Source organism: Gilbertella persicaria (genome assembly GCF_025201335.1).
Source record: "Gilbertella persicaria strain CBS 190.32 chromosome Unknown B0P05scaffold_32, whole genome shotgun sequence".
Classification (NCBI taxonomy): domain Eukaryota; kingdom Fungi; phylum Mucoromycota; class Mucoromycetes; order Mucorales; family Choanephoraceae; genus Gilbertella; species Gilbertella persicaria.
In genome coordinates, this window is record NW_026251993.1 from 32,629 (window position 1) to 57,889 (window position 25,261).

General features: G+C 35.6%; 6 protein-coding genes across 6 annotated transcripts; 2 read left to right on the forward strand and 4 right to left on the reverse strand.

Annotated features, from left to right (window-relative positions):
• Position 1: 1 nt before the first annotated feature.
• Positions 2 to 1,125, reverse strand: B0P05DRAFT_182784 (uncharacterized protein). Its single transcript, XM_051573164.1, has 2 exons — positions 1,016 to 1,125; positions 2 to 934 (listed from the first exon to the last, which is right to left on the reverse strand). The coding sequence occupies exon 2, from the start codon at positions 713 to 715 to the stop codon at positions 404 to 406; it is 312 nt and encodes a 103-aa protein (XP_051432757.1). The 5' UTR covers positions 716 to 934; positions 1,016 to 1,125; the 3' UTR covers positions 2 to 403.
• Positions 1,126 to 1,533: 408 nt separating this feature from the next.
• B0P05DRAFT_550092 (armadillo-type protein) lies at positions 1,534 to 5,270 on the forward strand. Its single transcript, XM_051579207.1, has 6 exons — positions 1,534 to 2,353; positions 2,400 to 3,820; positions 3,864 to 4,021; positions 4,067 to 4,568; positions 4,634 to 4,722; positions 4,781 to 5,270. Exons 1-6 carry the CDS (start codon positions 1,602 to 1,604, stop codon positions 4,940 to 4,942), a joined length of 3,084 nt encoding a protein of 1,027 aa, XP_051432758.1. The 5' UTR covers positions 1,534 to 1,601; the 3' UTR covers positions 4,943 to 5,270.
• Positions 5,271 to 6,883: 1,613 nt separating this feature from the next.
• On the forward strand, positions 6,884 to 7,879 carry B0P05DRAFT_182875 (uncharacterized protein). The gene is made up of 2 exons (XM_051573165.1): positions 6,884 to 7,091; positions 7,140 to 7,879. Exons 1-2 carry the CDS (start codon positions 6,943 to 6,945, stop codon positions 7,669 to 7,671), a joined length of 681 nt encoding a protein of 226 aa, XP_051432759.1. The 5' UTR covers positions 6,884 to 6,942; the 3' UTR covers positions 7,672 to 7,879.
• A 3,814-nt stretch (positions 7,880 to 11,693) lies between these two features.
• Positions 11,694 to 16,295, reverse strand: B0P05DRAFT_474411 (SNF2 family N-terminal domain-containing protein; the record flags this gene model as incomplete). Its single annotated transcript, XM_051574789.1, has 8 exons — positions 11,694 to 12,464; positions 12,515 to 12,795; positions 12,847 to 12,950; positions 13,173 to 15,502; positions 15,547 to 15,827; positions 15,875 to 15,981; positions 16,036 to 16,181; positions 16,230 to 16,295. The coding sequence occupies 8 exons, from the start codon at positions 16,293 to 16,295 to the stop codon at positions 11,694 to 11,696; spliced, it is 4,086 nt and encodes a 1,361-aa protein (XP_051432760.1).
• Positions 16,296 to 17,324: 1,029 nt separating this feature from the next.
• On the reverse strand, positions 17,325 to 18,567 carry B0P05DRAFT_580421 (uncharacterized protein; the record flags this gene model as incomplete). The annotated part of the gene is made up of 2 exons (XM_051582017.1): positions 17,325 to 18,334; positions 18,381 to 18,567. The coding sequence occupies 2 exons, from the start codon at positions 18,565 to 18,567 to the stop codon at positions 17,325 to 17,327; spliced, it is 1,197 nt and encodes a 398-aa protein (XP_051432761.1).
• A 4,709-nt stretch (positions 18,568 to 23,276) lies between these two features.
• Positions 23,277 to 25,234, reverse strand: B0P05DRAFT_573276 (uncharacterized protein; the record flags this gene model as incomplete). Its single annotated transcript, XM_051581498.1, has 8 exons — positions 23,277 to 23,432; positions 23,491 to 24,279; positions 24,349 to 24,508; positions 24,558 to 24,661; positions 24,722 to 24,784; positions 24,842 to 24,931; positions 24,989 to 25,158; positions 25,210 to 25,234. 8 exons carry the CDS (start codon positions 25,232 to 25,234, stop codon positions 23,277 to 23,279), a joined length of 1,557 nt encoding a protein of 518 aa, XP_051432762.1.
• Between the last annotated feature and the right edge of the window lie 27 nt (positions 25,235 to 25,261).

Here is a 25,261-nt window from a genome sequence, read left to right on the forward strand (position 1 = left end):
TCTCTATTGTTAAATAGGAATGCCTTTACTGCGGTAACATACAGTCAACTGAACTCAAAAGCAGTCAAAGGGTAAAAAATTACGCCATTTAGAAACAGACGCATATGATATATTTAACAAAATAATATTGCCCTGTAGTATTTTTGCTTTCACAAGCGACTTAGTACACTATATTAAGGGTATTTCGTCTGTGAGAGAATCTGCAATTTCATTCAACTTGTCCCAAGTGCTCTAGTAAACTTATGAGCCCCACAATACTAAACCGCCATCTTGACAAGATGCATAATGAACGCTGCACGGCTTTTTCCTTATGTAAAAAGCGATTGTATTCCAAAGCGGATAATAACGACAATATTTTAAAGCAACTGATGGTGTATGGACGAAACGCTATATTGCATACAAATCAACTAAAAGATCGATGCTGGGTAACAAGCAGTGAATTTGACCTATCGTAGCTGATATAGACAAGTCTCTTCTTTTTGATGGAAGCAACATCAAGATAAATAGATGCGTTTTGTGTGGGGGTGAAATGGCTCGTATGAGGACCTGTTTGAATACTTGATGTTGAGCTTTTGCCCAACTGCAAAATAGAAGTTACTAGTAAATTGAATGTTGTAGTTCCAGTGTTCAGCTTCGTAGTATTATCTCTTTGCACTTGAATTACAGTGATCCAGCCATATTTGAATTTTTTTTCCAGATAAGAAAAAAGATGCATTGCTGTTGCAATTCTTCATTCGTAATGTGCATCAGTACTCTTTAGACAACCATAGGGTTTGACACAGTTTATGAGGATAGCAGAGGATTGCACTATCAGAACAGTCCCTGCAAAAAGTTGAAAGACGGCGTTCTTCTCTTACCATTGCCTAGAGTCACTGTCACTAACTCGATGTGAGTATTGTACTTATGAATTGCTAACTTTGTTGCTGTTTCAAAACTAAAATGAAGAAGTCAGAGAAAAAAAAGTCAGGCCAACTGGTTTAGTGACTAATTGAAACTGAAATTGGTATCAATTTACTCTAACAAGGGATGAAAGAACAAAAAAAAAGGGCGTCTTAACAGCAATACATCCTTTTGTTATCTTCATTCTACTGCATTGAAAACCATAAAACTTGAAGTTTCCAATCAAATTGTATTTTTTTTTTTTTTTTTTTTTTTTTTTTTTTGGTTTTTTACAGTGAAGAGTTCAGTCACAAATACACTTGTCTTTTTTTTTTCTCGCTTTCAACTATGGACGACACCAAAAAAGAACTACGACGCCTCAATAAACTTGTTTGGGAAAAAGGCAAAGGAGGCAAGTAAGACAAAAGGCCAAACTAAAAGCTTACAAAAAATACATTTTTTACAGAACAACCCAAGAATCTTGACAGCAATATCAAAAAAAACACGGCTTTTATAAAGAAATGCAAAACGTCTTTAGGTGTTGATATGCGTACTCAGTTATTGAACGATATCAATAAGCTCAACCTTGAGAAATACATTTCAGAAATCGTCACAAGTGTGATGGAAGGTATGCTCAAGTGTAAAACAAATGTGGACATTACAGCTTGTGTTGAGGTAAAAATGAATCAGTTAGGGATCGTATTGACAATCATGCATAGGTCATGTCAGCTCTTCATCAACGCTTTCCAACCACATTTACACCTCTTTTAACTTTTCAGCTTGTCAAAGTACTACAAGTACCTACAAAACAATACTTGGCCACTCTTACTCCTGAGCAGAGAGAAAAGGAAGAATCAGTACGAATCACCAAACAACGCACGTATCTACGTATTGCTTGTGAACTTTGGCTTGTAAGCGTATTACGTAATGTAGACGATGGGATACCTACTTTATCCAATGTCAATTTAGGTGGCGTTGAGACCCACCGTGATGCAGTTGCAGGATTGATTGGTGAGTCCAACAAAAACAATAACAATAGCAAGAAGAATACGAAATCTGTAGAACAAGGTGGATTTATATACAAGATCTTAAAAGACATGCTTGCAAATGATACAGAACATCATTTTAATTTACCTCTTGTGGCCTCTTTCCTCAAGAATTATGGTCAGAGTGTGTTGGCTATCGTGCCTCGAAAACAACGAGCAGCAGCAGATCAACATCAGGAATCAAACACAGTAACTATCGATCAAGACTCTGTAGTTACCCCCGATACACATGCACTTTTAATGAATTTGTTTTCAGGCTACTATAAGACAGTCTGTACTCATTTGACAAAAATGCATAAGCTTGTTCAGAAAATGAATCGACATAATGATGAAGTATTGTTTGCTCGAGGTGAATTGTCTGAAGAAAACAAGCAGAAATATGAAAAGGCAACCAAGGCATATGAAAAGCTATTGAACCATACACAAACGTAAGCATATAAAAGTGTCTATGATACATGTTAATATCTGATCTAGATTATCAGATGCATTAGATCAAGATATGCCAGATCTTCCTGTAGATGAAGCTACAACAAAACAGTCCATTGTGAGTGCAAACACGAGCAACATGTTTGTTGATGGAAAAGAAAATTTGGGTAATGGTATTTGGGAAGATGATGATGCACGCAAGTTTTATGAAGATTTACCTGATCTTCGTATTTTGATACCTGATGTCTTTCTGGATTCTCAACAACAACAGCCAAAAGAACAAGAACAAGAACAAGAACAAGAACAAGAACAAGAACAGGAACAGGAACAAGAACAAGAAGAAGAGGAAGAGGAAGAGGATATAGAAGGAGAAGAACTTATGGACCCAGCTGAAATGGTAGAAGAAGCTATTGAGAACACAGACGAAACCACGGATGGCACCAACAAACCTTCCACTCAAAGTGTCCAATTAGACAGTTTGTTGGCTCGTTTACCTACCTGTGCTAATCGTGACTTGATTGATAGCGCTGCAGTCGATTTCTGTTACATGAACAATAAGAATGCACGCAAAAAACTAGTCAAGACACTCTTAAATGTTCAACGCCAACGTCTTGATCTGTTGCCTTACTATTCTCGGTTGATTGCTACTCTTAACGTGTATTTTGCTGATATTGGTGAAATGGCACTTGCTGCCTTGACATTCGAATTCAAGGGTCTTCAACGTAAAAAGACACAGGACTTGTTAGAGTCTCGTATCAAAAACATTCGGTTCTTGTCTGAACTGACTAAGTTTCGAGTGACACCTGCTCATACCATTTTCCATTCATTCAAGGTAGCCCTTGATGATTTCACAAACCATAATATAGATATTGTATGTAACTTGTTGGAAACCTGTGGTCGCTTCTTGCTCAAGTCACCCGAGACAAGTGCACGTATGGTTGGTATGTTGGAGACTGTGATGCGTAAAAAGAATGTACAGCATTTAGACAGTCGATATGCACTCATGGTTGAAAATGCGTATTATCAAGCCAATCCACCAGATAAGCCCGCTATTCAAGTCAAGGAAAGATCCACTATGGAACTCTATATTCGAAAACTGATTCATGAAGACTTATGTAAGAAGGCTTTGGATAAGATTCTTAAGCAGTTACGTAAATTGCACTGGGAAGATCCTCAGATTCAAACAGTCATGATCAAGATCTTTCAAAAGATTTGGAAAGTCAAGTTTGGCAACATTCATTTGATGGCCATCTTGGCGAGTGGTCTGAATCGATACCATACTGATTTTGGCATTCAAATTGTGGATGGTGTGATAGAAGAAATCCGTATTGGATTAGAACAAAACATCTTTAAGCATAACCAGAGACGTATTGCAGTAGCCAAATATTTAGGTGAATTGTACAATTATCGTATGATTGAGTCGCCTCTTATCTTTGACACCTTGTATTCCATTGTCACATTTGGTCATGGTAGATGTGCAAAAGTATAACTTTGTCTAAATGTGTTCTATAGAATATGGTCGCCCTGCAAGAGAAAGATATTGTGCTATTGATGCACCTAATGATTTCTTCCGTATTCGTCTTTGTTGTACTTTATTAGATACCTGCGGTATGTGTTTTGACCGAGGATCTTCCAAGAAGAAGCTTGATCATTTCCTTACATTCTTCCAGGCAAGTCATGTTTGTGTTGATTGAATATACTCATTTTGAAATTAGATGTATGTCTTGAGTAAAAATAAACCTCCTATGGATGTTGATTTTATGATTACGGATACCCTTGAAATGCTTCGACCTCAAATGAGCATTTTGACTTCGTATGAAGAAGCCAATGAAGCAGTTGACCGCATGCTCCTAGAACAATTAAAAACTGTCCAAGCAAGTGAAGGTAAACCCTTAATGGAAGATGGGTTTGGAGAAAGTGAAGCCTCCGATTCTTCTTTAAGTGATGAAGAAGATGCTGATATGCTCGATGAAGAAGAAAACGAAAGCGGTGAAAATGAACAAGCCAATGGCATTGAGCAAGACGGAGAAGAAGAAGATGAAGAGGATGTGGTTATTCTAAACAACAAACGAGAGCAACAACTTTCCAGAGAGGAAGAAGAGGACTTTGAGCGTGAATTCAGTAAGATGATGAGCGACAGTATTGATTCTCGCAAGTTTGAAAAGAAAGCTGCCATGCTAGATGTGCCTATTCCAATGAACTTGCGAGGTTCACAAGGTAAACCTTTATTTTTTGTTTGCATAGCGCTTGTGTAACCTATAAATGATATCATTTCTATTTAGATCGTCGTACAATGGTCCAAGGTATCAATAAGCCCGAAACAGGAAAAATGGCATTTACATTATTGACAAAGAAAGGCAACCGACAACAGGTAACTGAGCATGATTTTTTTAGGTAATTTCTTTAACTCTTCTTTTTTTTTGCTTTAGACTAAAATTATGCAAGTGCCTTCAGATTCAGTGTTGGCTGTAAGCACACGTAGTAAACAAGAAGCTGAAAGAGAAGAACAACAGCAATTGAAGCAACTTGTGTTGAGTTATGAAGAAAGAGAAGAAGCAGCAGCTCGTCAAGGTACGTTAGTAAATGTATGATTCGATTTTTTTTTATTTTCTTATGCATGGTTTAGCTGCAGCTGATGAAAGGGCGAGATCAAGAGGTCAATTCCGCGGTCGAAAAGTACTTCAAATGAGCGGCGGTGGTGGCGCTGGTAGCGGAGGTAGTTTTTCTGGCTGGTAAAGAACAAAAAGAAAAGAAGAAAATGCGGGGTATATTTACAAGCATTAATTCATGCATCTGCAAAAATAGAAAGAAAGTTTAATCCTAATGATTGGTATTTTATTGTTCATTTGACAGTGACATTAGCCCAAAAAAATTAATATAAAACACCAATAAGAATCATCCAGAATCTTACAACCTGAATTATTCTGATTATGGTTTAAATTAACCCCTTGTGTATCAAGTCGCTTACTTTAATTTGTTCATTGCTCAAAAGGCACACGTTTAATCATGATATCAAGCAAGGCATTCAGGTCATGAGATGGCTCGGCAAAAATTTGAGGAACAAATAGATTACATTCATCAACAAATAGACTTGAGATATATCTACTTTAAAATAAGATTTATGTCGGACAAAAATGCCTGTTTACATATGTTTCAACTGCTGTTTTTATGCCTTTTAAATCAGACTTATTTCCCTGCCAAATTAATTACAATTTTAGGGTCTAATTGTCATTGTAATTCATTTTTACTCAGGTTTGTGATTTTTCTTTTTTTCAAAAAAAAAAAAAAAAAAAAAAAAAAAAAAGAATATCTAAGGCTGACTCACAGCTTGTGTAATTTCAAGCAACAATTGCAAAGTTTACAGTATGGTAATACATAGGCGCTAAGCACTAGTAATCCTTTTTCCCAGCTGTATCCCTATAGACTAAATCAATGCATGCAGTCGAACCACATGGAACCCTACCAAATTTCAAATTTGACACTCTTGCTATCCTCCAATAGCTGAGCCAAAAAGGTAGCTATCAAGCTTCTATCATTCGTTCCCTTCTCCTAACCATATGCATACATTTAATCGTGCATTTCTCTGTACTCATCAAAATGGTCTGTAGCAATCCACATGACTCAAACTATGTCAAGAGCAAAAACGATTTTGTTTATCTCGTTATATTTGACTTTCGAATGGCGGATGCACCTTTATTTAGTAAGACCCATCTATAAATTTCATAATCATTCTTTTTTAAAAAATGAAATTAAAAAAAAAAGAATTTTTTAATAACGCAAATTAAAATGGACATAATTTTTCCAGTTGCAGTAAAAACACATTTTGACATACACAAAAAGATTATCATGGCAATGGTTACTATGAACGTCATTGTTCACTCTCCGCTTGTACCTGATTGGTAGCTGGATTGATAATAAGCCTAAAAAGAAACTTGATCTAACAAAAAGGAGATATCAAAACGTCTTGTTTCAAGGATGGTTCCTATGGCAACAGGAGTGTATATCTATCTTCAAACAAGTCAAATGCACAGAAAAAGCTTATTTTACCCTTTAAATCGGTGATCTACGTTGATAGATCTTTGATCGACCTGTCAGACCCTAAATCATGTTTATTTCTCTTACTTCTTTTTCATTTGTTTCCTCAATCTCCCGAGTTTTACAAGGCATAGAATCAAAAAAAGAAAAAAGCACAGACTTACTTGTTTCTTTTAAAAATTTTTGATACAAAAAGTCGAATAGAAACGTGAATACACAAAAAAATAAAATCACGTTTTTTAATATCACACTCTACAAAAAGGAAAGAAAATACTATCCCTCCTATTTTTCTGCAGGGTTACATCTGTAATACGTATGGACCACGTTTTATATACAACAGAGATCAGTGCGTGCGGAACTACAAACATTGGAAAATGATAGAATAGGAGCATCCATAAAAAAGGGGGGGGGTGAGAGGGGGGACATGTTTTTTTTTTTTTAGTTTTGCTACACAAATCTTTGTATAAATAGAGATAGATTTTGACTCTTTTTTTTTTATTTCTTTCTTTCTTTCAATTCATTTGATTTTGATCTACAATACAATTCATATCATAAAATGACGAAAAATGTTATGCTTATCACAAACTCAAGAGGACGCATTGTGAATTTGTTGAACGATGATGATTCAACAAAGAAGGAACAAATCAAAGTCAAGCGTAGATACCATTGTACAGAACCAGGATGTCAAAAAAGCTTTACTACTAGGTAAGATGCCCTCTTATTGATTGTTTCAATCTAACCCCCTTATTATAGTGGACATTTGGCTAGACATCACCGCATCCATACTGGTGAAAAGAACTTTCATTGTTTATATCCAGGATGCCCAAGTCGATTCTCCCGCCAAGATAACATGATGCAACATTACCGTACACATATGTCCTCCCGCTCTCGAAACAATCATTACCATTATCATCATCTCTATCAACAACAATATCAATACCAACAATATCAACAAAGACTTCAGCGCCAACAACACAAACAACAACAAATTTTCAATGCTCAATATGGTTATTACCATTCACCATCATCCGAGACTGACTACATGAGACCCAACGGTAGACGCGGCTGGTCCTCTTTCTCTTCCTCAAGCACCTCAAGTAGTAACTCATCCCATTCATTGATGACTCCTGAAAGCGAAACTGGAAAGCCTTTTTATTATTCGCCACCTTCTCCTTCTTCGGTTGGTACGCAGCATATGGAAAAAAGAATAGATTGGATACATTCCTATCAAAAACGAACCGAGAATCCATCTCCAAGCAGCTTCTATTTTAGTGGATTTGTATAAATGAATTCTCTATGATTATGACACGTATTATGCACACTCCCTTCATTTTATTTATATACATATATGTCTCTTTTTTTTTTATTTCATTAATTTATCAAGGATAGAGTTTGATTCTACATATACAGACAACACACAGACAGTACACAGACAAGAACAAATTTTTTTTCGGTCTAATTTATATTAATTTATATGTAATTTCTCTTTTTTTTTATTTAATCACATCGTCTATACATAAATCATTTCATCTTTTTATACATACTCTCATTTTAACAATAATACTAGTAGTAATAACAATAATAAAAAAGCTATCATAATTAAACATTACCATTTTTAATTTGTCTCCCACACATATAAAACTAACCTGACATTTAATACGGATTTGTTAAAATAACTATATGGTTACAACACTCTTAGGTCAAAAAGGGACCGTGTTACCAACTGATCGAGAGTTAAACCCTTCTCTTACTGGTTTCATTATGCATCCCAAAAAAAAAGGAATGGGGTTTATTCGGTTGCTGGGTTTGCATTTCTTGCTTCTTGTTACTTGAACAATGGTAAAAGCACGTTCATTTTATCTATTCCAAAATTTTCTCCTTTTTTATTTTTTTATAGAAAAAAAACTGTATGTATATGTGTGTGTGTGAGTTGTATGTACACAATATGTCTATTTCTATATTATCATTGGTACATCACTCTATTGTTGAATCATTTGAGTTATACCCAGTAGAATGACTATCTATTCTGCTGGATAGACTAGTCTTTTTTCGTTTCTTTGTGTAATATTACCCTGAGGCACTTTTTTTTTAGTGATACAGTTCATATGGATAGTAACAAGCTTTTTTGGTTTTCTATAATAATAGATTTTTAATTTGATTATTTTTATCTTCGAATTTAAGCTTGTCCTATTCTATTGTGTGCAATATTAATTGAACTCATTAGTTTTATTAAATTGCTGGTCAATGCAAACATAAAAAAAGAATAGATGGGTCATTCGTTTTGATTTTTTTTTAATCGCCACACATGACGGACTTTGATTTGTATCAAATGCATGTGCGAATATAGTATTTTTTGGATGATAGTAATCATATAAAAATTTCGCAAGTCAAAAAGGGATTGCGATTGAATTTAGGTTGAACCCTAACATTGGTCCTTGGTCAAAACCCCTATTAAAGAAACACACAGACGATGGGCATTTATTTTGTCAGAAACGATAAATATGAAGCAGCATGCTTACAATGCAACGTTTCGGGATTGCGCGCTTTCATACGCCTTCTTAATCCGAAATTGAAGGATTTCACAAATTGCTAATTGGGGGCTGATAAAATGAAAAAGTCGCACCCCCCATGATCTCTGTTTAAAATTTAATTTTTTTCATAAGCGGATAAAAGTTCGAGTTCCAAAAGATAGCTTATGACGCCAAGCTACTTGTTTATTGTTCATCATGATGTGTTGCATAAACGCAGTCAAAGATCAATCCATTTCATTTGTCCAAACAAAGTAAATCTTTTCTCAAAATGAATCTCATACTTCCACACACACAGATTTGCACAGACATTGTTTCTGTATTCTATTTGATTTATTCATTTATTGTCAAAATTTCAAAAATGATAAAATTTAAAGATAACACTATTAAGAAATTTAATCGAGATTTAGGGATTCAATCTAGATTGCTATATATCTAAGTAATCAGTAGTGAACCAAATCAAGCAATACGCTATTACTTTTTTTTATGCTTTGACATTTCATGTGGCTAGATATAGATCATACCATCTATAGACAATGCTGTGTATTCTATATGCATATGAACGTGTTACTTTTTCTTATTAGAACAATTTCCCATTGTAATATGAAAGTTTATTTTAGGACTCTATGATTCTTGCTTGTGTGATTCTAAAAAAAATATTCTATTCCCCCTCTCCCTTTTTACCGCTTAGATGAATGTGTTACCGGCATCAAGCAATGATAGGCAATGTTTTTAATCTTATGCACTCAATTTCTACTTTTTCAAAAGAGATTTCAAATTTTGATCGAAAGTATATTTGGTTTAATAGGACAAAGTTTTTTTTCCTGAGTATGAATCGCGCTTGAAAAACCTCTGGTTTTCTCTGGATATGACAACAGATAGCAAGCTTTTCATTGGTTCGACCAGAACATACTATCCATGGGAAATGTCTGGTTTGTGCTGCCTGAGCGCAATGCATTTATTTGTCATTCAGATACACTATGTAGTCTGCAGGAGCGCACATATTTTTGTTATGCAGATACGAGTCTATAAGTCAAAATGGTGAGTGGATTTAAACAATGAAAAGTATATATGGAGCCGATAGAAGTGTTAAGAACATATACATTTCAAAACGGCTACTTTCTTGGCACTCGTTCTAAATAATTTATGTCTCTTTCCTCAAAACGACAGAGGCGCCAACAAATCAAGCGACTTTTTATCATCATAACACCTGAAAAAAGGTGGAATTGCTTAGATAGATGCACTTTTTTTTTTTTTTTTTTTTTTTTGCTGACAATACAATTGAGCTTCTTTTTTATCATTATCCTAATAAGATATATATTGCTTTTTTTATAGCATCCTATGCTCCGTACTCATAGTTGCAGCTTGTGTGATTGTTGCATTACTGTAAGTTCTGTGTATTGACCTTTTGTTTTTTATTTTTATGCACTTTTGAATATAAACTTTTTCAGGAAAGTAAAGTCGCGCTATGACAAATCGGATATCTCCTTCAATTTTCTTTTTAGTAAGTGATGTCGTACATGGCCGGGCATTAAAAAGGGGAAAAGTTAACATTTACCACATTTACACTGACCATAACGAACATTTGTATCAAGATAGAAAAAGACGCTGTTTTCGTTGAGAACGCCGAAAAAAAGGACATGACTAATATTTGTTTTGTCATTATCAGTTTTGTCGTAAGATCTTTACACGCGGTGTCTATCTATATTCCAACAGGACAAAAGTCATAGAATTAAAGAAAAAAAAGTGAAAGGCTGGTACTGACGTTACAATAACAAAAGTAGTATTATTATTTATATTGTAGCTGTATGTTGTATAAATGAGCCAGAATAGAGTTAAATAGGTTGTTTTTTTAGAAAAAAAGATATTTATGTACACCTGCTGTTGCAAGATAGTTTAATATTCAAGTTTATGGCTTGATTAGATGACTGACATCCATGATTTCTCTACTGCTTTTATGTAAAATTGATCTATATTCAAGTTGCTAACTTAAAACAGTGTCTACATGTTTATCTGACAATTGGATGATATATATTTAACTTTTACGTTGCTAATCCATGTGTAGTATAAGGTTGTACAATTAAGGGCTGTAACATGTAATTTTGAGAAACAGAACATCCCTCTTTTCTTAATAGAAAAAAGAAAATACCTTTTTCTCTTTTGCTCTATAAGCATATGCATTTAACAAATGCAAAGCACATAAAAATCAAACGATTACTCATTATTATGAATGTGATTAATCAATAATAACCAAGTCTAGTTTAATTGTGTCCCTTTTGACGCAAAAAGCAGCCGCTTCAGGAGAGGACAAAATGCTTGTAATGAAAAAAAAAAAGCCTTTGTCTAAACAAATGTCTTTTACGCAATTTAAGCAAACAATATATCTATCCAATAGACTAAACAGTAGAGCAAATTAATCTTTCTTTGCTTCCTGTTGTCAAGTAGTGAAGTCTATTTCTACTGACAAAAGAAGAGCGCTAAAGAATCTAATACAACAATAATTTGTTCATAGACCCGAAAGGCAAGGTTAAAATACTTTCACAAGACTTACAAGAATGGAACAAAAAGAATGAGTCAATTTGTCCAAAGTCAAGCTAAAGGCCTATTTTGATGGTCAAGCATTTCCTGTTCCACATACTTTGTAGACTCTTTATGCATGATGAACAGCCAAACAATATGCGAAGCATAAAAAATCAAGTTAGCTTGATGATTTTGTTCAATTAAAACAAACAGTTTTTAAGTATGCAAATGTTTATTGTTCTATTGTACACGATCATGCTTATTTGGGGGTACTAGTCTTTACTTCAATAGGTGTGCTTGCCTTGACTTCGACGACGGTACGAGCACGCTTTGAGCTGACTTCAATGTTGTTTGGGTTATCATTGCCTCTCTTTTTGTCACCGTTACCACGATTACCACCACGTCCACCACGGCTGCCACCACGACCGCCACGGCCACCACCTCTACCACCATGGCCCTTCTTTTGAGCATCCTTTTGCACCTTGTTAAAATGAGCACGAGCAGAAGCACTGACTAAAAAGAATTGAATCTCTTCAATCTTTTGTTCAGGTAATTTGGCTAAGAATTCTTCAGGCGTAATCTTGAACAACTCCACGACACCGCAGCCTGTCTTACTTCCGTCAATCGGCTCTAAACGACCTACATGAGGATGAACTGCCTTCACAAGTTCCTTAATGTCTTTGAAGCCATAGTTTTTGGCATTTGAATATTCAACCAAGTGACGGTGAGTGAGGTTTCTCAAGACAAATTCTTGATCCTGACCACTGAATTTCTCTACACGCTTCATTTCTACATAATCAGCCTTAATCATGTTGGTAAGGCTATAGGTCTTGAATTCAGTGGCTTCTTCAACCACTTTTTGAGCAATTTCTGGAGTTTCAAACTCAACAAAGATACTACCTTTGAAAGCACCGTCGCGCTTATTGTCTTCACGACGAAGACGTACAGAAAGCACACGGCCATAGTTACCATAGAATGCTTTCAATTCAGGCTCTGAAGGTTCTTCCTCTGATTCTGTAGAGAAGCCTTTCTACTGAATATGTTAATATATATATATATAGGATGGCTATGTTAACTTACAGCATAAATGGAACGCTTGTTTTGTGTCTCGAAAAAGCTAAGCATCACTTCTTTTTTTTGAGCCATTCTTTTTTCTTCTCTAGCAGCCTTGTTGTCTTCATGGTTATCGTTTACAACAGGCTTCTTTTCCTCTGGCTTTGTGATACAACGTAAGTGTGTCTTGGCTTCATTAAGTTCAAAGTCGGCAGGAGAGAGAGCAGCTGCTTGTTCAAACAAGGAGAGATCACCTCCGATGATTTCCTTAAAACGCTTGATCATACCGAGTTTCTTAAGAGGGACCCCTAAAATAAAAAAGAATGAGTGGATCTAGATCTTGATAGTAAAGATCTTACAGTGCTCAGGATCTCTTTCCACAAGTTCACGAAAGAAATTGTCCTTGGCGAGATTCTCGGGATCGAAAATAGCAATAAGTTGACGCTGAACTGTATTGACATTACTACTGGCACTGGCTTGATCAGACATGGTAGATCTAGTAAGAATAAAAGATACAAAAAAAGTTTTTTGACATTTTTCTTTTGTGCAACTCAGTAAAAAAAAATTTATTTATAAATATCTAACGACGTTTTGACTTTTGATTTGAAGTAGTAGCAACGGGTGTACTTGACTTGGATCTTCCACCTCGACTCTTTACTTGAGGCTATTTATTGTGTCAATTCACAAGAATTTCTCCCTTTTTCTTTGGCTTACCTTTTTCTCTTCAGGTTCTTCGAATTCTGCATTTTCTTTCTGAATTAAACTGATCAAGGTATTACAGCGTCTGGCCACTTCTTGAGAAGTTCTGGACTTGAGGAACCAGTCAAATCGGAAAAGAGGAGATTGTTTGATTTCACGACGAATATTATCATAGACATTTTCTGTACCATAACCGTACTTTTCAAGCATCACAACAAGGAAACGATCTTCTTCTTCTGTATAGTTTTTGCCTTTGGTAGGTTGAGTGTAGTGAATCTTAAGTTGTTGAAGAGGAACACGGTGACGTTGCACTTTCTCTGTCAATTGACCTTGGATATCAGCTTGTTTTTCTAATTCACTTTCACCCTTTTCAATCTTTGAGATGTGTCTCTCATAATCAGCAATTTCTTTGTAACGAGACCAAAAGGCTTTGGAATACTTTTTCACTTCATCTAATGTCTTGCCTTCTAATTCTGATGTGATAGATTCCAAGTCTTTGCGTCCATATTTAGCACAGGCATTGATGAAAATAGCAAAATCTTTTTTGCTCCAGTTAGAAAAGCCCTTTGTGAACAGTTCTTTTCGCTCCTCTTCTTCTTTTTCTGTCAAGGGTTCAGCTGAATCAATCTTGTTTTGTTCTTCTTCTCGTTCTTGTTCCAATTGTTTGATTTCCTTGTCAGTAGCACCTTCTTCAAGTGCCACAGGAGGAATCTTGTAGCCTAATGATTTTCTCAAATAAAGCGTATCGCGTTCATTTAATTCAGCCAGACGAGCAGGGAAGAATTGGAAATCTTCAATATTGTATTTCTTGGGACGAGGTGCTTTTGTAGAAGGTGTACGAGTACTTGTACGTAAGGCTTCTTTGTAATAGTCATCCACGGCATAATTAGCCTTTCTCTCTCTCTTAGCAGGACCTAGCCAAGAAAGACCGACACTTTCAGCCTTACGTTTATGACTCCAGTCTTCGCCATCCCATTGATAAGCACTTTCTGAAGAAAAGTTCTTGAGATCATCAATATTGAGATTAGAGTACTTGTTGTTCAATTCAGCTGTCTTTTCTTCACCGATACGCAAAATTTCATCAATATCGTCTGTTGTGTCATCATTGGCATCTGAATCCTTAAAGATGTTTTCAGCACCGTGTTGAATCATGGTAAGCAAGTCTTCTTTTGAGGCTGCCTTTGACTTTTGACCCACATTCATACGGCCTTGTTGAATGACTAGTTGATCCAAACGAAGCTTTTGAGCAGCGCGTTCAAGGACTTTTTCTTCAATGGCATTCTCAGTCACAAAACGGAAGACATAGACTTGCTTTGTTTGTCCAATACGATGTGCACGGTCCATGGCTTGTAAATCTACTTGAGGGTTCCAATCACTGTCATACAAGACAACTACATCAGCCGTGGTCAAGTTGATACCAAGACCACCAGCACGGGTAGTCAACAAAAAGATGAATTTCTCACTTCCAGGCTTATTATACTCATCAATGGCATCAATACGCTCTTCTTGACTTGTTTGACCATCAATACGACAATACTGGTAATCTTTCCACCAACAATAATCTTCTAAAATATCAAGCACACGACTCATTTGACTAAACAACAAGACACGGGATCCTTGAGCTTTGCATTTCTTGAGCAACTTGTCAAGGACAACCATTTTGCCAGCATTGTCTACCAAATGCTGATCTGTTGTAAAAGGTGGGCCAGGTTCAGCACCGTCAAAGAGGTAAGGATGGTTACAACACTTTCTAAGCTGCATGACAATATTCAGCAAACGTGTCTTTCCTTCACGCTTATTGACACCCACACCATTAATGGCGTCAATGTCCTTTTCCAAGATCTTTTGGTACCATTGTCTCTGCATAGGTGTCATACGAACATAGACATTGATTTCCTTCTTGGGTAACAAGGACTTTTCAACATCTGACTTAATACGACGCAACAAGAAAGGCCTTAGCACCTTATGTAATTGTTCAACCACTTTCTTTTGATCACCACCTTGCTTTTCAAACCATTCGTCAAACACTTCAGATGAACTAAAGACATCAGGCAATAAAAAGTTGAGCAGGGCCCATAATTCATGCAAGTTGTTCTGAAGTGGTGTACCGGTAATCAAGAGTCTGTTTCTGGACTGAAGAATACGAACAAGCTGAGAAAGCATTGAATTTTCGTTTTTGATACGGTGAGCTTCATCAATGATAATATATTGCCATTTGACTTTTTTAAACTGTGATTTTTCCAATAAACAGATTTCATAAGAAGTAATACAGATTTCGAATTTACCAGGCTGAATACGATCTTTGATCAATTGTGCCTATTTCATGTAAATAGAGTTACACATCAGAATCAAGAACTTACACGCGTGTCTTTATCACCATGAAAGACAAAGGCATCGAAATCAGGCACCCATTTCTTGAATTCATTTAGCCAATTGTGTAATGTGGATTTAGGCACAACAACCAAATGAGGACCCTTAATGCCTCTCACATGCTTCAAATAACCCAAAAATGAAATTGTCTGTAATGTTTTACCAAGGCCCATTTCATCAGCAAGAATACCATTGATACCATTTTCAAATAATGAAATCATCCAATTCAGACCTTGAATTTGGTATTCTCGAAGTGTGCCTCCTGTGACGTCTTTTTTTTGGAAAAATTAATATGAATCGACACTTTTTCATACTTACAAGAAGGGGATTGAGTAAAGACAGTCATCTCGTCTTCATTCTCTCTTTGTTCATCATTTAGAATTTCTTCATCTTCTTCTTTTTCTGTCTTTCTTCTACGTCTTGATCTATCATTGTCATTGATGTTGAGTCCTTTTTCTTTCTTTCTTTAGTGTAATTACCCATCGTCAGAATTCAATTTTTGTAATTCTTTTTCTTTCAAAACTGCTTTCATGGCATCATCTTTAACATCTTTCAAATTCAAAAAATGGGCAAACAATTCAGTTTGATCTAAAAGATATCGATAACGTTTGATTTGTGTTTCGTACTATGTCGTGTCAGTTAGAAAATAAGTAGATACGCGTCAGTGACATACAGCAGAGGGTTCTTTGAATGTATGAAGTGGTGTAGATTCTTTTGAAGTCATTCGTGAAGAATCCATATCCTGCAAATATATGTTAGTATTTCATTCTTTTTCATAAGCATACGACGTACAGAATCCATCTGAGACGCGTTATCGTCTACTACAGCAGGTGAAGCCTAATTTAAGGGTAAACAATCACATTGCATTTTTACGCATAAAAACATACAGCTTCTTGTTTAAGATGATCTTGTTGATCAATAACCATATCCTATAAAGAAGTGTGAGAAGAGAAATTGAGAAAAGCCATAATGTTACTTCTTGTGGTTCAGACATGCTTGATAAAATACGATAAACAAGAAGAAAAACAAAATAATATTCTATTGAGAGGAGTTATTTTTTTTTTCTTTTTGCTGTCACAAAGCGCGACTGCCGAATAAAGGACTCATTCGCGTTTTCGCGTTTTTGTATTCGCTACTTCAATTTAACCCAACGAGAGGGCTTCAATAGAGCATTTTTCTTTTCTGACTAAAAATATGTAGTATTAGGCTAGAATAGATTTGATATGCTTAGAAGAGAGAAGAAAAAAAAAAGACGCAAATAGTCTTGTTACCAAAGTAAAGTAGTCATAAACTTTTTTTTAGAATAGAGAAAACAAGACGCTTGAAATGAAGATTGCATTGATGGGAAATATTTAGGCTCCGCACCGAAATGGTTTGTTAATAAATTGTTGTGATTTTCTCTAAAGAGATACTACTATCATATCTGCTTTATACAGAGTACTTGACTGCTGCTTGATTTAGGTAATTATAGATTTTATGCAGCTCTTCTTCCTTTTTTTCTTTTTGCTGAAACATTCCTAAATTTCTTCCCCGCATTTTTATAGACACAGAATGACACAGAGTTTTCTCGGATTTCATTTGCTTACAGACATACTCACACCTTATCATGGGTTGTATTCTTTATCAACATCACTATTCCCAATAAGGAAAAACACTAAATGAACCATTAGGACCTTTCTTTATATAATATCAAAAGTTTATTATTGATTATTTACAGAAGGCCATAATAAACTAAAGTGGTTGGTATCGACGTGTATATAAATAAAAACTAACAAATTTGAATTCGCAAACTTGGTGAGGAAGCCGTCCTGAGACTACCGTTAATCAGGTTATTATAAGCTGGTGGAACACTATCGCTATCGTAAGGAGGCAAAAATTCCTCTTCACCTTGACCCCTTGGTTCAGGTCGAATAAACTGAGGCTTTGAATTTATAGTAGATCGGTTTTCAACAATTGCCGAATAAGGTTCCAATTGCCGAGGTGCTCTTGTACCCGCTGGTAATGTGCCAAACATGATGGGCATATCAAACAGCTTTTTCTTGACATGAATAGGACCATGACGGACTTTAGCAACCACGACCAGTTTGTATTCAACAGTCAGGTGAGGCGAATAAGTTAAAGTGGCAGGTAATTCCGTGGGATTGGCAGGTAAGCTTAGCTTCATGGTCACTGTACTAGGACAAGAAGAAGGAAGTTTAGGATGATCATAATGTGTGATTATGGTGGCTTCGTTTCTTGAAAACGTCTTGTAATTGATATTGTAATATCGCTTGATATAAACACGTAGTTGAGACATGTTTAAGCTTTGTTCGTCTCTAAGGTCAGATTGAAAGTTGGCTGTGACCAGAATAGATTGGTTTTTATCGTTGATGTTGTAAGCTAAGCGAGGCACAGAGACATGTGCTGTGATATGGTTTGTTAACTTTGTTTCTTCTGTGAAAGCATGCAAGTTTTTTATCGGAACAGTCTCAATGATAGGTTGGAAATAGACTGGAAATGGCTTGGACAAAATAGGTGAGGGTTCGTTTGCCTTTTCTAAAGACACAATCATGTTGAAGGCTGTCGCAATCAAGTGATGGTGGAACGTCGGTGGGAAGTTGATCACTGGCATTTGACACACAAAAGGAAACGTATGTTCTCCTGCTTCTAAAACAGGCCATGCGCTCACGGGGATGTCGATACCTGTTGGTAATCCCCACAAAACAGTGCGTACTGCGAATAGTCGATCGTCTGTCAATTTAGACTTTTCCCAGCCCATAGCATCATAGTTGACTCGTTCTATGGATGTTAGATACAAAAAAAAAAGATGCAGGCAATAGCTTACCAGATGCTTTAAATACTAGTTTGATGTGGTGAACAGGTATGGGAACGCCTACTTTGACTTGTACAATGCCTTCAAATACAGAGCCGGGATAACATACAACTTGGCCACGCTCATCCTGATATTGAGGATAAAACAAAATGTTAAAGTCGAGGTGGTTGTTTCTTGCACCTATCAAACTGTTCATCATTTTTTTGTTGTTTCTTGGACTACGTTTGTCGTAGCCTTCGTCTTTAAATATTATGGAAAGCAAAAGAGAAAAAAGAGATAAATGCGGTTGGAGATAGAAGGTTGTTTAAGGAATATGTAAAATTGATTTACATATATTGAAAATGAAAAAAGAAAGAGAAAGATAAAGAGAAAGAATCTTCCCTTTCTATATATAACCGTTTTAAAGCAGCTAATCTTTCCAGTGACACAAGTCCATTGGAAGTTCTTTATTAGGAAGGTGTTGTACAAATATGGCAATCTTACAAGAAAAATTCGCAACTGGGAAAATTATTTATCATATTCTGAAATTTAAAAACAAGGTGTGCATAATTTCTAGAAGCATTTGCGCAAAAAGAGAAAAAGAAATGTCGTTACATTCAATAAAAACGACTACATTCATATACAATAGTGCTTCAACTACTTTTATTCAATACTAAAAGAAAGCACTGTCTCGAGTAAATCATGCTAAGCATTTTATTCTCACAAAGGCTTACTTTTACGTCCATCTCTCAAGTTAAACTCACACCTGGTTCTTTCGACATGTTCAACTCTTTTTAATACAAATAGAATAATGTTCTTTTTTTTGTTGATAAACTCATATTTTTATTTGCTTAATAAAAAAAAAAAGACCCATTTAATGTATTGATGCTTCAAAAAGGACAGTGTGAAACAGAAAAAAAAAAGATGAGAGTAGTAATGAATCAAATCGAATGAGCCAATGAAACGATACAATTATTGTAAATCTCTAGGGTTTGATCATATCAGATTATTTTAGATATAGGTACACATATTTCTCACAGTCATATACGTCAAGAAAATAATGTAAACGTGTTTCGCCATTTGAATCATACGGAACGTATGTTTATCCTCTGTATCTTTTGTGTCCTTGCAAGGCCCGAAATACCGGAGGTAAAGGTAAAGAGAAGTATTATCATTCTTAGTCATCATCAAACCATGGTTTCTCTCTTTCTATTTTATGAAAAGTGTTTCTCATGTATTCAATTAAGTTCAAGTAGACAGTATCAAATAATAGTTAATACAACAAAAATTCTCTTAGTATTTTATTAGTCATTGCTGTTTGTGTTTTACAAGGCTAATTAAAACATACATCATTTTATAGTGAAACAGTACTGTTTCTTACTACGAAATGTTGTATCTTCCTGTGCCTATAATATGTAGAAGCATTTACTTGGTAGTTCCCGTAAACGAAAACAGATTGCTGTATTATTGGTATACAATGTGAGCAACTGAAATGATGCATTCAATTCCGTTAAATCGGTCAAAGTTATTTATCAAACAATGATATTTGCAATTTAAGCCAATCTTTTTTTTTTTTTTTTTTTTTTTTTTTTTTTTTAAAAGATTTTTATTATTGCTCCGCGTAAAGTTACCCTAATGGCACTCAAGAGGCGGGCGCAATTCATACTGAACTATATTATACAATTATGCTGAAAGCAAACTAAGCAGAATAAAATAAAAGATATGCCACTGTTATTAGTGGGAAAAAAATACGAGAAGAATTACAGTCTTGTGTGTACTTGCTTTTCATCTGCAAGCAGTTGTAAAGCAGTACGTGTTTGTTGTAGAGTGGAGTAGGCATCAAAAGCTACATTATCCATGACAAATCTCCAGTGTTTTAAGCCAATCTTGTGTCTGGAAGAACATCCATCCAATCAAGACTCAGCTCATAAACACATCAAAGAGGCTTTGAATTAATAAAAAGTAATAAAAAAAGACGTAAGGCAATTTATGTCATTCCTAAATTATACCTTTAGATCTTTCTCGCTATCTTAGATTTCTTTCAACAACAAAAAAATCTTCATCTAAAAAAAAACTTTAAGACAAGGCAGTTTGTTCGAAATGCTTATGGTCATGCGGAGAATAATAGATAAAAAGAGTTTTCAGGGACATCACTCAATATCCCCTTGAAGAAGAAGAGGATAAAAACTTTTATATAATGAACGTAAAGAATGCTTTATGCGTAGGCTCTTTTTACTGGAAGTACAATTTTTTTTCAAAAAGATTCACTAAAGCTTGCATAGGTTCAAAGTCTCCTTCCTCATGCAGAGATTTGTTTTGTTTCGCCTTGAAAAAAGCTCGTAGCTTACAAAAATCTTCGATATAGTAAAATCATTGATATATCTCAAAACAAAACACATCATGTCTGAAGATGTTCACTTTTTTGCACGTATCGACGTGTAAGATGGAAAGTGGTGCTGAATGTCTAACTTAGCAGAACAAAAAACAGCGAGAAGTTAGAGTGGCTGGTCAGGTATCCCATGAATCCTTTCTTGTGTAAATAAAAATTCATTGAAGTAAGCTCATCGAAAGGGGATATAATGAAGGAGAACAACTATGAGAAGCAGTGGCTTGCCTCGAAAAGGCAGAATGTAAAAAGATTTGAAAGTGGATAATTATCATATTATTTTTATGGCTTCGTCGAGTATAGCTTGACCATCATACAAGCAAGAATCGAAATGATGGCGCCAGTAGACGCTCTAAAAAAAGAAAAAAAAACAACAGAAAGAATTTCAAAGCAATTGAGACAAAGGTATATATAGTAGTTGGTAATGATCGACGTTCATGGTAATGATCGACGTTCAAGGTAATTATATCCAGATATAATTGGAAAAAGAGAGATGTGAGAAGATGGTATTTAGTTATATGTCTTTGTTGGTCATGCATGCTATAAAATCAGTGTGCCTTCGAAACCTCAGTTCGAAAAATTGCAACTGCTACAGACAACCAAGCCATGCTCAAAATCGATAATCCTCGATATTCGGCTGAGCGTTTGCAACCCAAACAGTCAAGAGTGGTGAGCAACATAATTGCTGTTTATTAAAAGCGTAAGCAGTAATTTGGTTCTTTTTTTATACTTTTTCAATCTTTCTTATACAATAAATTCAACAAAATCTCCTTGCCATATCGCTTTAAACCCCGTTCATTTTGAGCTGAAGAGATGCAATGGAGAGCGTTTTTCGAACTTGTCTTCCTACAGCTTAAAAAAGTAAAGTCGCTGGAGATTTGTGATGACTTTTACTTCCTCGTATTTTTAAACTCAAATTATCTGCCCTCATTTATGTGGCTTTGTGCTCCACCTCTACGAGTATGTGTGACTACAAAAATAAATTCCAGACTCCGGATATCATTTCATGAACTCTGACGTAGTCACTCCAGCTTTACTGAGCATTCTTTCACCGATCTTGGCGACCAACTATACGCTTAGTGTTGGTGAAAAATGCTTCTTTATGGTGTTTATTCTTTCTCGTGATTGCACCCAGCATGACAGTGTTTTCGCTGTAACATTGGGTCCGAAGACTTGAACTCTGACGTAGTCACTCCAGCTTTACTAAGCATTCTTTCACCGATCTTGGCGACCAACTATACGCTTAGTGTTGGTGAAAAATGCTTTATGGTGTTTATTCTTTCTCGTGATTGCACCCAGCATGACAGTGTTTTCGCTGTAACATTGGGTCCGAAGACTTGAACTCTGACGTAGTCACTCCAGCTTTACTAAGCATTCTTTCACCGATCTTGGCGACCAACTATACGCTTAGTGTTGGTGAAAAATGCTTTATGGTGTTTATTCTTTCTCGTGATTGCACCCAGCATGACAGTGTTTTCGCTGTAACATTGGGTCCGAAGACTTGAACTCTGACGTAGTCACTCCAGCTTTACTGAGCATTCTTTCACCGATCTTGGCGACCAACTATACGCTTAGTGTTGGTGAAAAATGCTTCTTTATGACACTGAATAGAAAATTTATTGTACAAAGAACTCACTTTTTGCATATTTATTAAGCAAAAGAAAAGACAGAAAGACACAAAAAACGTTTGAAATCAGTAAATACCAGCTTTTGTAGATGCCACAGTGATATTAAGGATTGGCATGTGGCAAAATGTAGGCAACAGAAAACTGTTTAGAATCTCGACAAACTAAGCAAATACAATCTGATGTAGCCTTCTTTTCGCAAGTTCGGTTCCTGTTTCTATTTTTCTATGTCGACATTGATGCAGTACACAAAAAAGAAAAAGAACTAGGTTTAAAAGATGATTGTTCTTTATTGATTCAATTAACATCAATAAAAGGGAGTGATGAGAATAATGTGATTTGGAAACACGGAATTGCAGAAGTGTATGCGGCCATCGTTACTTTGGGTGATACACTTTATTAGGGGAAAAAAGTTTCGTTGTGAGTAGAAATTAAATTCTTGAACTTAAGCAGAGCATGAGATATTGACATTAGATTATAAGAAAGAGCAGAGAATAGAAGGGAGATGAATTAGTGGCAGATATGAGCCCGTGTATGTAAAATATTGACACAGATATGAATACCATTCTATCTTTTCATTACGTACATACTACTACACGCTTGACCAACCAATACCAGGCTGTGATTAATTAAATATCATTTTTGCTAAATAAACAACCTAAGCTTTTGTTCTACACGGTCTACAGTGCTTATCTATTATGCTTTGGGGGAACTTGTTCAAGGATGGAAAGCATGCAATTTTTATTTGGTTTCTGTGCGGCTGTATAGCCTGTTGATTGTTTTACAATATCTGTGTTAGAGGATGTACACTGTTCATTTGAGGAAATAAAAATATATATTTTACATAAGACATGTTTGTTTACAAATGAGAAAAACAGAAACAAAAGTACATATACATATAAAAAAGGAGGGAAGAGCTTATTTACGCTTTTTATTTGAAGTATCTAAATAGGGATACTCAAACGAAGGTCTGAGCCATTCGACAGGAACTGCGGAAGGAACAGAAAGGGGACCGGGTAATTTCTCACCAAGCAAAGTGATTCTTATCACCTCTATCATTTCACAGATGATGTTCTAATAAGGATGAAAAGCAGGTAAGTGAAGGCTATTTTAAACATGTTTCAAGCTTTACCTTCAGCTGATTCATATGCTCGATCATCACTGGAAGACACGCCAAACTATTCAGACATCGGATGCTTGGGAAGCAGGCAAGTTCAACAAAGCTATAGCTTCCATTGCTGGTAAGCGACATCTTGTAGGTTTTGATAAAATCCCCATTATCTACAAAACCACAGACCACAGGAGAAGGAATACTGTTTTGCACAAGACGATTGATCATCAGCTTCATCAAGACAGCTACCTTGGATTCATCATTTACAATTTGTGAGAATTTGGCCTTCGGCTTCTTGACTTCAACCGCGAGAAGATCAAACTTGATACCAGTAAATACAGCCTTGACCAAATAGTCTGGAAGAAGGGCTAGCCAGGAACGATAAGAGGAAGAAGACGAAGAAGAAAAATCTCTTTTGCTTGCTGCTGATGATGTTGCTGTTGCTGTTGCTGTTGCTGATGTTGTTGCTGTCGAGGTTGAGGACGACGAGGATGGTTTTGATAGCCCAAGAGGCAGAAGAAGATCGAAATCACTTGGGGGCTTCTCTAGGCGACCTCTAGCGGCAAAGTGTTCAGTTTGGGCTATCTTGTTAAAGATGTGTTCAAAGAATGGTAGCAGGGTAGAGTCAATGTAGCTTTGCTCAGTAGTAATACTGGTGTTACTAATAATGTTTTGAAAATGCTCGAACAAGGACAAAAACAGCAGCTTTTCATCATCTTTTTCTTTTTTAGCTTTGATTTTTTCAAGTAACAGAAAAACCATCAAGTCTTCTTCTTCTTCTTCTTCTTCATTTTCTTGAAGTTTTGCCTTCTGTCAATTTTTAGTTACAAAACATGAGTAACAACACAAAAATAAATAATTGATCGTTTAAGAGCTTACTTGCAATAACTCATTACATAAGAGTATAATTTGGCTACTGCTTCTACTGACTGCGTGATTGCGACGCAACTGCTTCTTGACTTGTTTTGCTTTGTATGCTATGCCCAATTCATTGATGATTGTTAGCTCACTATCAAAGTTAATGATGTAGTTTAAAATTCTAAAAAGAGAAAGTCAGTATTTGCAACATATTGCTAATAGATACGGACAAAAATTGGTTGGTTGTAAGCTTTTTTGCGTCTTTAGCAGCATTGATAGTTTGCATTCGGTAAAGCATTAACTTTTCTGACATGTCGTCACTGTCTACTGCCCACTAGTAAAAAAAAAATGTTTTTAATTACATTTGATAAGCATGAAATGATCTTCTACTTACGGTCATTCTTTCGTAGCTTATATTTTCATGATTGAAGTATACTATACGGCCTGACTTCTTGGTCTATTGAGCCAAATGATTAGTGCTCTCAAAGGCTAACAGTATTTCAATCAGACTTACTTGTCCTTCAGAGGTGTTCAGGGGCGAGTTGTTAAGAGAAGCTTCAATATCATTTTCAACTCTTGTCCATTCAACATTTGTTTCAACATCCTATAGTTTTGGCTCAAAGTTAGCGAACTCATCATTAAGAACTTTTGTAAGATTTACATATTCAACTTTCTTCTCAGTTGCTATCAATATAAAACCATTTGTCCAAAGTTTGCGAATTTTTTTCAAGTTTTTTGAAAGCCTTTTAACTTCTTCGGCATGAACGGTTAGAAAGTCACTAAAATAGACCTTATTGCCAGATTTGTTCGCATCAATATAAGCTGTTATCACTATAAAGAAAAAGAGAGAAAGAAAATGTATCAAAAAAATCAAATACTTACATTTGGATCTTTCGTGTTTAGTCATAGTGTTAAATTCAGAAATAAGATAGAT